This window comes from Lissotriton helveticus, chromosome 12 (genome assembly GCF_964261635.1).
Source record: "Lissotriton helveticus chromosome 12, aLisHel1.1, whole genome shotgun sequence".
Classification (NCBI taxonomy): Eukaryota; Metazoa; Chordata; class Amphibia; order Caudata; family Salamandridae; genus Lissotriton; species Lissotriton helveticus.
Window position 1 is genome coordinate 694,390,753 of NC_136073.1, and position 16,409 is coordinate 694,407,161.

The 16,409-nt window shown below is 43.7% G+C and overlaps 1 protein-coding gene across 2 annotated transcripts in view; it reads right to left on the reverse strand.

The window, feature by feature from the left end:
• HYDIN (HYDIN axonemal central pair apparatus protein) overlaps positions 1–16,409 on the reverse strand; it is a 3,619,565-nt gene that overhangs the window by 2,320,021 nt on the left and 1,283,135 nt on the right. For both annotated transcript variants that reach the window (XM_078670948.1, XM_078670947.1), the window contains exons 31-32: positions 15,821–15,945; positions 6,058–6,194 (exon numbers count right to left, since the gene is read on the reverse strand). In XM_078670948.1, coding sequence (XP_078527074.1) covers positions 6,058–6,194; positions 15,821–15,945 — 262 coding nt within the window. The remainder of the gene's footprint in view (positions 1–6,057; positions 6,195–15,820; positions 15,946–16,409) is intronic.

Here is a 16,409-nt window from a genome sequence, read left to right on the forward strand (position 1 = left end):
TTTCCTGCACTAATGTTTGCGGACGACACCCTGCTGCTTTCAAAAACACCAATGGGGATGCAGCGGGTGTTAGACCAATTTACCGAATTCTGTAAGAAAAGGAATCTGGTGATTAACATAGATAAAACAAAGTACATGGTGTTTAATGCCAGCACAATTAATTGCCCTCACCCGAAAATGGATGGACGACCCCTGGAAAGGGTAAATAACTTTGTCTACCTAGGTTTGACCCTGAATGACAAAATGGGGTGGGACACCCAAATGTCTAGGGCTAATTTAGGGCTTTCACAGTCCGCAGGGGGAATCTTAAGAGTGCAGAAAACTTGCGTGCACAAACTAGTGAGTGCACCGCTAGAAATATATACGGTTCAATCCAGATCTTCCACTCTTTACGGGGCGGAACTCTGGGGGCACCGACCAGCAATCGAGAACAGTGTTACTGAGAATAACTTCATTAGACAGTTGCTTTCTCTGCCAAAAAATACACCGTTAATTCCACTAAGGCTGGACCTAAACTTAAGGCCAATTGCAGAAGCAATTGCCTCTCGTCCACTTCTCTATTGGCGAAGATTGTGGAGTGTCCCGGAGCTTGAGAGCTATAGAGAAGAACTGAAGATCGTGATGGCCTGTCAGGGTGTAGGCAGGATACAGTGGTTATCATTCATAAGGGGGCAGGCGTCCAGGATTGGCATGGAGAACCTGTGGTCCAATCCGGAGGCCGCATGCCAAACTACCTCGAGACAAACCCTGGCTGAGATCATAAAACATCATAATCTACAGGAAGTTCTCCAATCAGTCAGGCCCTCCAGTCTTACCGATAGTTTCTTAGATTTCAAGAATATTTACAGCTTTGAGAAGGAATTAGACATGATCGAACCGGTTCTAGCAAAGAAACTGTATTTACAGTTTAGCTACGGCACACTGCCTCTGCACTCATACACAGACAAATGGAAAGAGGGTCCAGCTCGCCCCTGTCCAGGCTGTGAAAACCCTAACGAGACCTTAATGCATGTGATCTTGTTCTGTCCCGCCTACTGCAACAGTAGAAAGAAATGGATTGTACAGCTATGCGTGAACCTGGGAGTTAGGAATTATCTAGAGTTTTTTAGAATTTTAAAATCCGACACCAATACACTAATAGTTACAGCCATTGCTAAGTTCCTGTTTTCTATGTGGTTAACAAGACGGAGAATGTTTCGGAAGAGACAAAGCTCCCTGGTTTGCTGTTAGATAACCTTCCCAGGAAAACTTTGGGCTTCTATTGTATTTTAACTTTTTAATCTGCTAATATATAAATTATTGTCTTAAGTATTTTAACGGGACTCCATAACCATATGGAAACTTATGGACTGTGTATATGAACTAGGATGTAACATGTGTATTATTCTATTGCTTAAAACGTGTTTTCTTTCCTTGTTGTACTTTTATGGTTCATAAACAATCCGAAATAAAGTTTAGAATGAATGAATATCTCCCCCATACCTATACAGCCTTGCCAGAGATTAGTAGACTGGTGGAAGAAGTTGTAATGTAATAGACTGTGTCTACTGTTCATTGAAATCTCTTTCGTGCTCGAACAACAGTATTACGATTGTGTGTCTGTCGTGTACCTGAGGCTTCCAACCAGTTGGCTCTGGGTCGATGTCCCATCTTGAGCATGTCTCTCAGGGTTCTAGTGTACATTATGGTGATTGTTTTTGTAGTCAGGGCGAAGGTGCTTCAAGGCTCAGCAACCTCCACTCTGCTAGTTCCTGTAGGGAATGCCTCACTTACTGCCAATTATGCCCCAGCAACTTCGCTCAGAGGGCGCCTGCCCATGCCCAGAGGGGGTAGTTGGACAGTTGAGTAGTATATGAAGTCAGAGACTGGTAAGATCAGTTAAGGCAGCCTATGGATTAAGAAGATGTAACACCATGGCATGAGCAATACAGAAAGCACTACACTCAGTTCTCAGTCCCATGTCTCAACTGAGTACGTCATGTGGTTTGCCAGCAGTGGTACCCAGCAGGTGTTATGGAGGCCTCATCTGTTGCATGCAGCTGGTTGATTATTAGTATTTCCCCTTCCCCATTGCCACTAGGGGGAAGGAAGGTATGTAGGTGCGCAGGCTCTGTCCTATCGCAGACGGCAGGGCGTGGTGGAGGGGAGTACCTGCTGGCCGTCCCCTCGGTCCGTCTGCCACGTCGTCACCTTCACCACAGCTCGCAGCATGCTAGGCGGCATGGTCACGGTGTACAAGGCCAAGGATTCGAACTCCTTGGCAGTGGGCAAGTCTTCCTCCAGCATCTCTTGCTTCAATGCGATGTGCCGGCCGGCAACAGTGAAGTTATGCACTCAGGGCCACCATCTGTGCAGCAGGATTAGGTACAGGCATCGTCTTTCCAGCTGTTTTTTCTCCAAGGCTCCCGGAGCTCCATCATGGCACAGCCATCTTGCCGATGTTAAAAGCCACCCCTCCCTAGCAATCACATATCTAATGTAATAGCTTTACAAATCTGGAAACCCTGGTATAGAATCTGTCCCACTTTGGTTCACCAGCATTCACTGGGTTTTATAGTAGTTTGGGTTGGGGATTTTTCCATTACTGCTACTGGGCTTTTAGCATTCAGGGAACAAGATGTCCCCTAAAAAATAGGCTGCTCCTTTATCTTCACCTGGCTCTGGGGAACTTGGATGTCACTTGCAGATAAGGTCTTTTCTGATGGAGACACAAAGTTATTTACCAGACTTATATATGTTACACAGCCACCAAAAATAATGGAACGATTGCCTCTTCATCCCCGAGACATATACCCTTGGTCATTCCAGTCAGAATAAAGTAGAGTCAAGGTTTTCCCAGGTTGAGTGGCTCAAACTAAAAATCACGGCAGGTCATAGATGAATAGTTTTAGTAATGGATCCCCTATATACATTGTCTTACTCTTGACCTGCAACCTATGCAGAGGGCCTATAATGGCTTCTCTTTTTTTAAATGAGCAAGATGTGATCAGGGGGGAACCGAGTGGGTGGTGAGATGTTCAGTATGGAAGCCAGCGGGTTTGAGAGGGGGGGTGTTTTTAATCTCATGAGCTCCAATATTAAATGCGCCTTCGGAGAATGTACCTTACAAATTACATCAAGAACGAAAGTGTGCTAGGCACAAAGTGTGCTGTTGATGGCTGTCACAGCATTGAAGATTATCTAAACAAAGAAGGATGAATGACCATAACATCGTACTAGATGTTGGCTTCAATGCTCTTGATATTGATGTTGACAACTCTGCATCCTCGAGGAACCAAACAGCATGTCTGAGGTGCTATTGACAACAGTCAAGGGTAGACTTGAGACTTCGCTTAGATTATCGGCAGAAGACCAAGACCTAAGCTTCTATGGCTTCTGTGCAGATGACCCTTTGACGATTCTGGAATTCAACAAAACAGCTGGGCTACACTACCTGGAAGTAACCTGCCTTCTGTCTAGTTGAGTCTAGAATTTCATCCTGCTGTAATATGCGTCACTGCCGTTTTCAAGGGTTAAAGAATAGAAGAAATGTTTAGACTTTGAGTTACCATTCATCCTGCACTTGATCCACCACACTTTGAAGTACTCAAAGTGAAAACCATTTCCCAAACAGAGAAAATAGCTTATGTGAACGATATAGTGATATGAAAATGAATTTTGAAGAATGAAGGTTGATGCTGACCTTTTAGGTATGCTGTCATCACAACCATATAGAGTTTAATCAGATAACATTGAAGCTTAGACTTCGCCACATGCAGCACATTTGCCAGGATTACTTTTATTTTTTATTCTGTCTACACCATAATAAAACCTCCTCAATTTGAAAGCAGAAGACAATCTAGTTACAGGCCTCTCAGTTACTTTTAAAATATCCATGCAAGATTGTTGCAAATTCAAGTGCTCATATTATCTGATTTCAAGGGTCATTTTGCCAAACGTAATGGATGTCTGATTCAGATGGAGCACTTGAACTTGCAAGGCGTCAGCAGGTTTGCTTTGCATGGCAGTTGCTTCAGTGATTTTTAAACATCTGAAGCGGGTCAATAAACCACCACTCTCTGGGCCACTCATGGGTGATCAATCAGTATTGCCTGTGAAGTTTTCAAATTAAACAGTACTTACAGAATCAAAGGAATGGGAGGAAAAGTGTATACTAACTACGTTGACGAGTTGATCAAAATTACATTGCCCAGCGAGCTTGGCTTCCATTTCCTGGAGGCATAGTCAGGCATTTGGCTTTTAGTGCTTTTGCAAACTGGTCTACGCTCTATTTTGAAAAGTACTTGTGAAGAACCATTTGGCTTACTATCCATTCAGGATTTCTTTGTAGAACTTGCTGATGAATTCCGCTTGCTGATTCTGGACTCCCAGAGGATAAATTGCCTAAGCAGCAGTTTTCTGGACAAGAGTCACAGCCAAATTAGTTGGGCTTCGAACGACAGCTGTGTGGATGGGATCACACTGGCTTCCATTTCCTGGAGGCATAGTCAGGCATTTGGCTTTTAGTGCTTTTGCAAACAGGTCTACGCTCTGTTTTGAAAAGTACTTGTGAAGAACCATTTGGCTTACTATCCATTCAGGATTTCTTTGTAGAACTTGCTGATGAATTCCGCTTGCTGATTCTGGACTCCCAGAGGATAAATTGCCTAAGCAGCAGTTTTCTGGACAAGAGTCACAGCCAAATTAGTTGGGCTTCGAACGACAGCTGTGTGGATGGGATCACACTTTTTTCATTCAAGTAGTGCATTGTGGTGGGGATATGTTCACCGGGGGTATGTTCGATGTCGGTGAAGGTTGACAAGCCTTCTCAGCATAGTAAACCACTCTGAGCTCCATAAGGTCTCTGCTGACCACAAAGGGAGTGAGCAGTTAATTGTGGCAGTTGCAGTTTGTCACCCCAACGGTCCAGTTTAAGTGACAAATGATCTTCTAAACATTGATGCAGTAGTTTCATATGTAATCTTGCGTTTGAGAACTATAGTTAAGAAGAGTGCCTAAATTGTAACATGAGTCCGAGTGCCCAAAGCAATGCTCAAAATACAGCGGCCGGTGCTATTATATGTCCCAGTGACGAATACCACAGCTGCGTAGTCCAGAATCCACCTCAGGCCTCTTTAATTCAATGCCACCCGGTCCCGGCCCCTTTGCTTCACTCTAGCAGGCTCCTGCTTTCTCCCTTTGTTGACTGTTTTTCCGTTTTCCCTTCCTTCTTTCCAGTTTGTGTTTTCCCCTTTGTTTTCTCAGGGAATATGTGATAAGTAAAAATAAGTACTGCTGGGCACCAACAGCTACAAAAAAGAAAAAATGAGTGCCGGTAGGCCCCATCGCTAAACACTGGCTCAAATTGAGCACTGGTTACCCAAGGAGTCATCAATCCGAAAGGCGGGGAAATCTGACAAACTGTTGGATTTGGAGCTTTCATGAGATGCTGATATTTCTCCATTAAACACCCTCTCCTTGCACTGTGTCTGGAGTACCTCATAGGTAGGTTAGGTCAGTGTTTGAAATGGAGACATGATGGACTTTGGAAATGTATTGGACACAGCCGGCCTCGCACAAACATTGGCCTGTGCAGATCTCGTTTCAACTTTACTGAAATGCTGGCTTTGATTAGTCAGCAATACACATATGGGTATTCAAAGACCTTCTGATCAAGGTCAGCAGTTACCTCTTCTTATACGTTTGCAGAATGTGAGAGATGCAGGCATTATACTGAAAGGAAAGACTGTGTACTGATAACGAAACTTCGTCACTAAAATCTACCCGTGCTTTCTTGCTATCAGAATTATCCCATTAGTGTACTCTATGCTAACACTGGTAAAAATGAAACTAAAGGAAACTGTCAAAGCAGTAATCTACAATTAAGCAGGTGCCGGGAGCAGGTAAGTGTTTACCGGATCGCCTTATTTTCAGTTTAATTACGGTGTGGCTGGTATCAGTGGAGACTGGAATTAGGAGGACCATAAATAACCCCAACAATACGAAAGATGGAGATGCTCAAAGGCATGGGTCGGGTATTCACATTCAAAACAGTTGGCTTCCCTCTCCTTGCATTACCTGTATCAGAAAGACTCTTCCGATCTGCATAGAAGGACACAGGAAACGGGCACGTGTTGGTGATGTTGATGATGTGTGTCCGGACACTTCCCAGAATGACGTAGCCAAAGTCAAGGACATAATGAGGCAGAAGAGCTCTGCAATGACAAATAAAAGAGGTATTTACGGTGCAGCAAACATCGATACAATATAAACACCCAGTTGCAATGCAGAGGTAATGACGGTTCCATAGTCCACAAACATTTATAGCATTATATCATATTGACACGAATAGACCTTGTAACTTCCATGCTCGCGCATCTGCAAGATCCAGGGAGATGCGTCAATTACTAGCCATACCTTGTCTGGTGGTACCCAGTGCCTTACCTCACAAGAAGAAGGGAGACGAGTGCAGCAGTCAAAGAATGCAATAGTCAAAAGAAGAGTTTCACCATGTCAGCAGATCCCCAGATAGACAAATAAGGTTACAATGAATATTATTCATGAACTCATTTCTCATTCTGCTGCTCCCTGGATAAATATGCCCGAAGAGGGCCCAAGAAACTTTGGATTAGTTGGAGCAAAGTACAGAACTCAGTCGTATCGTTAACCAAGTCTCTTTCTGTCAGTGACAGCCCGTGCAAACTGTGCTGTTTTTTGAGTGCCTACATTTTCATTGAAGACTTGATGTTATTCGAATACTAGATTCTAGTCAAAACATCATCAATAAATACTGATTGCCTATGATAAATGTTTTTGTGCGTCCTCTAGTATTACTCTGAGGGAACCATTGTATTCATATAAATTGTGTTAGCCAGGTTCCCAGGAATACTGGGTTGCCTCTTATATTTTTTATGGTGGATACAAGTCACATCATCTCAATACATAAATAGGAACAAGGATATAGTGTCCAGGCTCCAGGCTGACCTAGGAATATTGTGCACATAGCCAAAAGAGGAACCAGCAGCCTCTCCAATATTCCTGTATGTGCAGACAGCTCCAGAAAGGTGTATATGATCCTCTACTGGTTACTTGCATCTATGACATCATGGATTAAAATTAATAAAACTGATGCAGACATCTGAAATGCAAAAGCTTGTGTCTACTAATAATGGATATCAGGGCAGTCTGGCTAACGCAATACTCCCAGAATTCATCTGTCATTTTCTCACCCACATATGACTCCCAGTACAATCTGGATGGCAGGGCATCTTTACGCCTCAGCTGCAATGTGAAACTAGGCATGCGACGCTCAATGTCACAGATGTTGAGTTTAAACAACTTTTGTTAGTAAGGGGAGTACATCTGACTCGTTAGGGAATTCTATGTTAAGTGCTTTTACTACGTGGTACAGCCAGCAGTATACAAATATATCAAGAATACTGGTTTGCCTGCTTTCAACAAAAACTAACCAAGGTTTAAAAGGTATTCATCCCTGTAGATGTGGTTAGACCAGGGTTAGACAAGGTCTAGCCAAGGCATCTCAAACCGCCCTCTCTGACATTAAGGGAGAGAGGGGTTATCAACTTATAACAAGACAGGGAAATACTAAGTTTCACGACCTAATATCTTTATGAGTTTGTGGCGTGCTATATTAGTCAAACAACTATGTTCATCTTGTAGTTGAACTTTCGCACCTGTTTCGCTAACACAATTTTAAGTGAAACCCTGTAATCATAGCTCATTTCACCACTAAATGCGGCGAGTGATGGCAGAATGTAGTGACGTGAGAAGGAGCTGCATAAAAGTAAACTTCTGGGTCAAGATGTGATAACCCTCCATGCTCAAAAAAGGAGTGTGATTTCCTCACAATGTTGCCAGGCCTGCCCTTCACTCCAATTCAGACATCAGTGGAGAGTGACAAAGAAGGCTTTGTTCAGAATGATTGGGCTGTTAACCGCATGCGTGCGGCGCGAATTCCCCACCCATGCTGACTCCGCCTTGCTCGGGCGGAGTCATGACGGAACGGTTTCGTCATCAGCACAGCTCAACCGACGCTCATGACGGAACCGTTCCGTCATCAGCATCGAAGGGGTTAAACAAATATAACCCTTTAGGGTTCACTAACATCTTCATCGAAGCCACACCACTCACCAGCAACAATGAATCTTTATCCATCCATCGACCATACCTGTAAGGCGGTCCATGACTGGTTCCACAGTTCTACCCAAAAACATACATTGGTCTTGATGGATCAATATAAGCGTACCATCAAAGTGATTAGTCCAGTTCTACCCACTTTATATAGGGTTGTTAAAGGAACATTGTAAGACTTACTCCAATTAATATCCACTGTGTGTTCACCAAATCTGACAAAATCTCTTATGGCGGATTATTTTGATAAAGAGTGGGACATCATTTTTGTAAAGCCAAAGGCAAGGCTTCTGATGTGTGGTGTTCTCTCAACATTCAGTATTAACAAAGGAGGGAGAAACCCTACTATTCACAAATAGGGACAGGGTAAATACAGTTTGGCAAAACGGAAACGTCCCAGATTGTTTGCAAGAGTGTGCGTGTGTGCTAGCAAAAGTAACTACTTAATCTTAAAATTTAAATCAACATAGTAAGGTACAATATAACAAAGAGTCGATGCGTCAGCAAACACTGAATGATTAAAAACCAAAGTATAAGATACCAATTTTCAATTTATTACACAAAAATTAAAAAAATAAATCATACATTAAAAAGACATTGTAATTACAATAATTAAAAAGACAAAATCTACATTTCATGGTTACACGTTAGAAAACAAGGTCGACGCTGCGTTTCGGTGATTGACAAGGATGTTCACCTTCTTCAGGACAGTTTTCTAAAGGTTAAAAAACAATTTATTATTTTTGGTCTTAACATTATATAAGCGTTGCTGTGGACAACCTCTCTTTAATCTACATACAATATTATCCCACTGTCTCTTTTGTATGGTATTCACAGCTTCTTAAAACAGTTAGGGCCCAATGTAGGTGGCCATTACCGGTCGGTGATTTATTAAGGTATTACAACATAGGAACATAAATCAAGAAACAACATTCTTTCACAATTTACACAAGTGAACTACATGGCTATTAGACATTAGTTTGACCACAAATTTCTTTCTTCGTGAATCACTATAATTCTTGTTAAAAAACACCAGTGTGCCAAACAAGAATTTTTCTGAATTTCAAAAAATCATACCTTACTGAGTTGTTGTGTTGCGCCTAGGCTCAGTTTAACTTTATACCGAATGTAGACAGGATAAAATGTGGATAGGATTTCATTCAGGTATCATTCAAAATTAATACCTATAATATATAGGGGTAAATTAGATTGTAGGTCAAATATCTGTTCAATATCTGCTCAAACTATTACACAGTAAATTAGTCTATACATACCAGTGAGTGAATTACTCAATCAAAATCTAGATAACTTTGTTGGAGCCACCGTAGGCGCAACACAACAACTCAGTAAGGTATGATTTTTTGAAATTCAGAAAAATCCTTGTTTAGCACACTGTTTTTTTTAACAAGAATTATAGTGATTCACGGAGAAAGAAATTTGTGGTCAAACTAATGTCTAATAGCCATGTAGTTCACTTGTGTAAATTGTGAAAAAATGGGGTTTCTTGATTTATGTTCCTATGTTGTAATGCCTTAATAAATCATAGGGCACTAACTGTTTTAAGAAGCTGTGAATACCATACAAAAGAGACAGTGGGATAATATTGTATGTAGATTAAATAGAGGTTGTCGTCAGCAACACTTATATAATGTTAAGACCAAAAATAATAAATTGTTTTTCTAACCTTTAGAATACTGTCCTGAAGAAGGTGAACATCCTTGTCAATCACCGAAACGCAGCGTCAACCTTGTTTTCTAACGTGTAACCATGAAATGTAGATTTTGTCTTTTTAATTATTGTAATCACAATGTCTTTTTAATGTATGATTTTTTTTTAATTTTTGTGTAATAAATTGAAAATATGTATCTTATACTTTGGTTTTTAATCATTTAGTGTTTGCTGACACATCGACTCTTTTGTTATATTGTACCTTACTATGTTGATTTAAATTTTAAGATTAACTAGTTACTTTTGGTAGCACACACGCACACTCGTGCATACAATCTGGGACGTTTCCGTTTTGCCAAACTCTCAACATTCAGGCCAACCCAGCAGATTAAAGTAGAAGTGACAGAGGGAAAACCTGTCTGTTTTGAGATTCAATCAATCTTCAGTCTTGTAGAGAGCTTATTGTAACCCGTGAGGGTATCAAGAAACTGGCAGGATCCAGTTGATTAGCCGAATAGCAGGGTCTTCAGGGAATTTTGGAGCTCTGAAATAGATGGGGAGGTACGTAGATGAAAAGGCAACTCGTTCTATGTCTTCGCTGCTAGGTGGGAGAAGGAGCGACCTCTGCATCTGCTACATCAGACGCGGGGTGTGAGGGTTAGAGAAAGGGGAGCGGAGTCGTCTGGTGGGCTGATGGAAGTTCAGGAGGTGGTTCAAGTTGATCCACTTGGATTGACGGCTGAGTTTGGTTTCCCTGGTGTTCAGAGAACCTGCCAGGTGTTGAACCACCAGGGTTATGCCTGCTGTTCCAGCCATTTCCAGAGTCGCAGGGCCTCTCAACAAAGGGTTCACGACCCCACCTCGCCCTGCTTGTTGCAGTACCACATGGCAGTGGTGTTGTCCGCGAACACCCGCACCAACTTCTCCTTGACAGAGGAAAGAAATGCCTTCAATGCCAATCGAATCGCTCAAAGGTCCAGCAAATTGATGTGGAGCCCCGATTCTGCCAGAGACCAGTGTCCCCTCATCTCCACCTCTCCCAGATGGCCGCTCCATCCCAGAAGTGACGCAACTGTCATGACTGTGAGCTCTGGTTGGTAAACTGAGAGGGGTCTGCCGTTGATCCAATCACGGTTCATCAACCACTACTGCAGATCTCTCGCAGTTCCTTCCCTGATGTTGTACCCACTGGAACTTCAAGTCAAAATGCAGAGCCCGCATAGGCCACAATAGCGACTCGCAAAATAGGGTTAGAGACTCACTATTTGGAAGGGGCGTTCCAAGGGCATCCCGTCCTAATAGTGACTCTGAACCCTAGGTACGAATGTTTTGCTACCGCAAATGGGAAAGGGTAGGGAAGAGTGGTAGGGAATTCCACAGCTTGGGGGCCAGGTGAGCGAAGCTTCGACCCCCTAGTTTAGTGAGTTTCAAGCGAGGGGTAACCAGGAGTTGAAGGTGGGTGGACCTCAGATTACAAGACGGACAGTAGGGGGAGATCAGAGACTTCAGGAAAACAGGGGAAGGGCCAGTCAGGGATTTGAAGACCAGGCAGCAAACCTTGAAGGCTATTCTCTCGGTGACTGGCAACCAGTGTAATTTATGAAGTAGAGGTTTAGCCGGCTGCAGGCTGCTGAGTGATAATGTGGTGGTGCTGAGTGGTGCTGTGGTGGTGCTTAGTGATGCTGCACTATTTGTGGGCTGTGAATCCAGTTGTGTGCACACTTGGATGCTAAGGCATTTTCCATCCTCCCATGTAATTTCCATTGAAATGAATGGGCACTCCATGACGAGTTACCCTTGTCATTAGCATCCAAGAGGTTACCAACAGGATGCAGGAGGATCAAGAGCTTCAGAGTCAAGTTCACCAAAATTGAGGATAGAGGCTGAAACATCAGAATCATAACCTGAATATCCTGTACTCACTACTCGAGAGGATAGGCCTGAAACTGCACTGTGTCCAGAACAGTTGCAAGGAAAGGGTCTAGGGCAGACAAGACCTGAGCTAGAGTGAGCATCTTGAACTTCTCCTTCTTGAAGAAGAGATTGACGGTCCGAAGATGTAAAATGGGCCGCAACCCTTTGTTCTTCTTTGGAATCAGAAAGTAGCAGGAATAACAGTCACTGCCTACTTCTGAATCCGGGACACTCTCTATAGCTCCCTTGGCCAAGAGAGCTGTAACTTCCTCTTGGAGCAATTTCAAATGATCCTCAGTCAGCCGTTCTTGACTTGTCAGAATGGGAGTAGGAAAAGAAAGGGAATGAAGAGAACAGCCCTCCTGAAACATCTGCAAGACCCACTTGTCTGATGTTATTGACCTCCAGAGGGGAAGATGATGATGATGAGTAAGTCTAGGAGTCCTTGGAGGCTGCAGCTGCCAAGAGCTGGGTGGCTGATGACTTCTGGCTTCCATTCCTTGGTCGGAATGAACCGAGTCCACGTCCCCCCACAGATTGGGAAGCCTGCAGAGGATGGTGGCTGGGATAGGGCTGACACGGCTGGAAACCCGGTCGGTTGCCACAAAAGGGGTGAAAGCTAGACTAGCCACGAGGTGTAGAAGAGAGGCCCAAGGATCTGGCCATAGATCAAGAGTCCTTGAACCTCACACTAGGGCAGAGTCTGCCTTCTCCCCAAAAAGACGGGATCCATCAAAGGTCATGCCCATAAAATTTCCCTAGACATCGCACGAGAAGCCAGTTGTCCTTAGCCAGGCATGGTGCCTCAAGGCCACTGTTGAAGAAATCGATCTGCCCAGTGAATTAGTCGTGTCACCACACTTTATGGTGAATTTTGCTGCATCTCTTCCATCCATAACCACCTGAAGAAGCACAGCACAGACCTCCTCCAGCACTTGGGGCAGCACCTGTGCAACCATCTCACAAAGGGAGTGGGAGAAAAGGCCCAATAAGCGTACGGTATTCACTAACCGCAATGACAGGCTGGAGGAAGAAAACATCTTCTTCCCAAGTGAATCCAGCCTCTTGGATTCCCAATCTGGACGTCAGAAGGGAACGTGTCCTGGGAAGTGGAATCCTGCACCACCAAGCTTTCAGGGTGTGGGGTGTTGGCTGAGGAACTTTGAGTTGCCCTGAGCCGAGCGATGGCTGCATGCAATTGTCCTACTCACAGAAGCCCCTGTGCTTGGCTTGAACCACGTGCCTAGAAGGACATCTGTTAGTTTCTCATTGAAGGGCAAAAGGGGCTTAGAGGTGGAAGCTCCAGGTTGAAGCACTTCGTCAGGAGATTAGTCCTGACCTGCACAGAGGACAACTCCAGTCCGAGGACCTCGGTGCTCCTTACCTCGTTTGTCGACGTACGACAGTCAAGGCGAAGATGATGTCAGCTTGGACTTCTTCTTGTGCTTTTTCCCCCGAGTTTCCTGAAGAACTGGAGTGGGATGAAAAGGACTTGGAGCTCCGGGAGTGGTCCCGCAACCTCCTATTCTTCGATCAGGACCGGGACCTCAACGGAGTCTCGCTGGATGGTGTCGATTGTCTGGCCACAAGGAGTTACATAGCCTGCTCCCCCAAGGGCTCCCGAGCCATTGCTTGAGAGTCTGAGCATGGCTTCGAATCGTGGTCGTGCTCGAGACATCAGACAGATGAAGGGGTGGAGGGGGTAATCAAAGTCATGCATTTACATGCACCACACGGTTTGAACCATGTTTTCCTCAGACATCCTCCCACACAATGTTCTTGGAAAAGAAATCCGAAGTTGACAAAAAGTTGAAAAAAGGCCTGTCAAAAAGCGACAGAGGGTTAACTCTTCCTGGATCGGTCCTTAACTAGCGCGGAAAGAAAAGAACTGACATCCGCGTGCTTTGGTGGCTCCTACATAGGTGACCGACGACATCACACTGAGCCGAATGGAGCCACCCAATGACGCGCGAAACTGGTATTGCCAGAGAAAAAATTTCCGGATCCAGCCTGACGCCTGGGAAATTCAAAGATAAGGAATCTGTTAGAAGTCCCTATCAAATATGTTTAGCTTGTTGTCCATAATGATGTTTAGGTTCCTAGCGTGGTCAGTAGGGGTAGGAGTAGGTCCCACTTCTGACGGCCGTCAGGATGCTTTTGTTTACCAAATTCAGTACCTCGGTCTTGTCAGAGTTGATCTTCACGTAGTTGTCCTTCATCCAGTTCACAACATCTCCCATGCAGTTGCAGAAGTTGATATTGGTGGTGCCTTTAGAAAGAGAGAGGATGAGTTATGTGCCCTCTGTGTAAGATATGATGTTGAGTCCATGGGTTATGGCGACGCTGGCCAGAGGTATCACATAAGTATTGAAGAGCAAGGATCCTTGGGATACTCCACAGATGACTTCCTTGGGTTTGGAGGTGAAGGCAGACTTTTGGTGTTCTCCTAAAGAGGAAAGAGGTAATTCAGCTGAGAGCGGCTCCTTGGATGCCTTGGTTGCGCAGCCTTGGGATGTGTGTGTGTGTGTGTGGTGGAAGACCCTGTTGAAGGCCGCCAAGAGGTCTAGGAGTCTCTCCTCGGTCGAGTAGGACTTGGATGTTATCTGTAGCCGTGATGAGGGCTGTCTCAGTGCTGCAAAATCTGGATTGGGAAGATCTGAGTAGGAGGTTCCGTTACAGAGATGGGAGAGTTGTTGGTTGATGGCTTATTCTAATACTTTGACCACGAACAGGAGCAGAGAGATTGAAACACTGTCTTTCAAGCAAACACATTCTACAGTAAAGAACTAAGAACTAAGACACGGTTTAAAAACTGAAACTCAACAGCCTCCTCCCAATTGGGGCACAATACAAGACTGTGAAACACAACACTAAAACTCAACACATTCTTTACCTTCGAGGCTTCAACCCCCCTTGCCTCTTGCTAAACCATTGTTGTTATCACTGCCAACCTAACAGCTAATCCAACATCTGACACACACAAGTTATTCTAACCTCTTAGAGTCAAGAAAGGGAACACTTTTAACACTACTGCATAGACCACACTTTAGCTCACATTTAGTAAATGATCAACTCTAAAGCACTGCATTTAAAATTAACACTTATTTTACATCCAAAACACAGAGTGCCCACATTCTGTAATCCAGCTGTTTACTAACTGCTGATGTAGCACAAACCAATGATGCATTGAACAATGAACGTATCTGTTTCAAAGTGGTTTGTCTACTATTGGGCAGAACAAATGAGTATATTCAGTGACTGTACACATGGAGGTGCTCTCTCACAGTACTGCATAGCTCCCCGGTGACCTAACTTGTTTGCCTGACGTGTCAATCAAGTATGGTTTAAGACTGATTCTGGGCTGTCTTACAAGTAACTGCTCTGCCATTGCTCATTTGTGGCTGCTCTTTGTTCTAGTGTCTGTAATGCCTTTTTAGTGAATGCAAGTGCAGATGCCTCCACATTGCCTATCAACTGTTATTGCTATGGCAAGAACGGGAGAGTCCACATCAGCTGATCTATGGCTGCTCCAAAGTGTTTTGCAAATGTGCTCAAATGCTTTCCGTATGAGGATGATTTGCTATAGTTTATTTATGGTCGCTCCTTGTATGCATGCCTCAAGATATACATTGAGTTCCATGACGCTATCTGGGCAACAGCAATGTCATTGGCTGATCTTTAACTGCCTACCTGTTACCACCCTGCAGCTAAAATAACGAAACTTGTATATTCGAAAAACACAATCGAACCACCTTTGATCCTAATCATTAACAGTAAGTTTACAGGGCATAAATTTTGATCAGTTCATTTTCATACAAAAAAAAAAATTGACATCACAGAAAAGCCCTGAATTGACCCCTTCCAGATTGATCAAAGAGCAGTTTAGAAAGCAGAGCTACGAAAATCTGCAACCTGCTTTTCCTGAGAGCACTGAGTGCCAGATATAGATAAATCAGATATGGAAACTCCCTCCGGGAGTTGATAGGACTGTAACACAAGCTTAGTAGATGGTTATGGAAAAACTTATGCAGCTGTTGCAGAGAGGAAGCTGAAAATGCAGTTGTTCATTTATCATGCTTTATTCCATTTAAGATGAATGAAAACTAACTTGACGAGTTTCTTGCAAGACCACTGAATGTCTTCGGCTGGAGAGGCAGTGATCAATGCGAGTTGTTCCAAAGCATGCTCTTTCACCAGCAGCCGCTCCAACTCCATCTGCAGTAGGGTGTCGTGCTGGAAGAAGCACAGGGGACAAAAAGTTAGGGAGATTTTTCATCATCATTGAGAATGCTTGAACTCGTGCTGCCTACTGCATCCATCTACTCATAGAAAAATATCAGGAGCTCCTCTCCCATAGAAATGTGGAAATTTACTCCTGTAGGTCTACTCTTAAATTTGGGCCACTTTTTTAGAATTTCAGAAGTACTCATTTACACATAGATTCACAACCTGAAAAACAATCTACTTGCCTATGTTTGGTGAATACTGAAACACCTAAAAGTTGTGTGTGTGTTTACCACATTTTGAATGGTCCCCATTCTGGAATTCCAACAACCCCACCTAAAAAAGTAACATTTTATTAGTGTGCTTTTGTGTGTGAGAAACCCCATTTACAAGAACAGATTCAGATTATGTGAATCACAAAGCTGAATATGCAGTCATAATTGATGTCACTTGCATTCCTAAGGATCGATTAC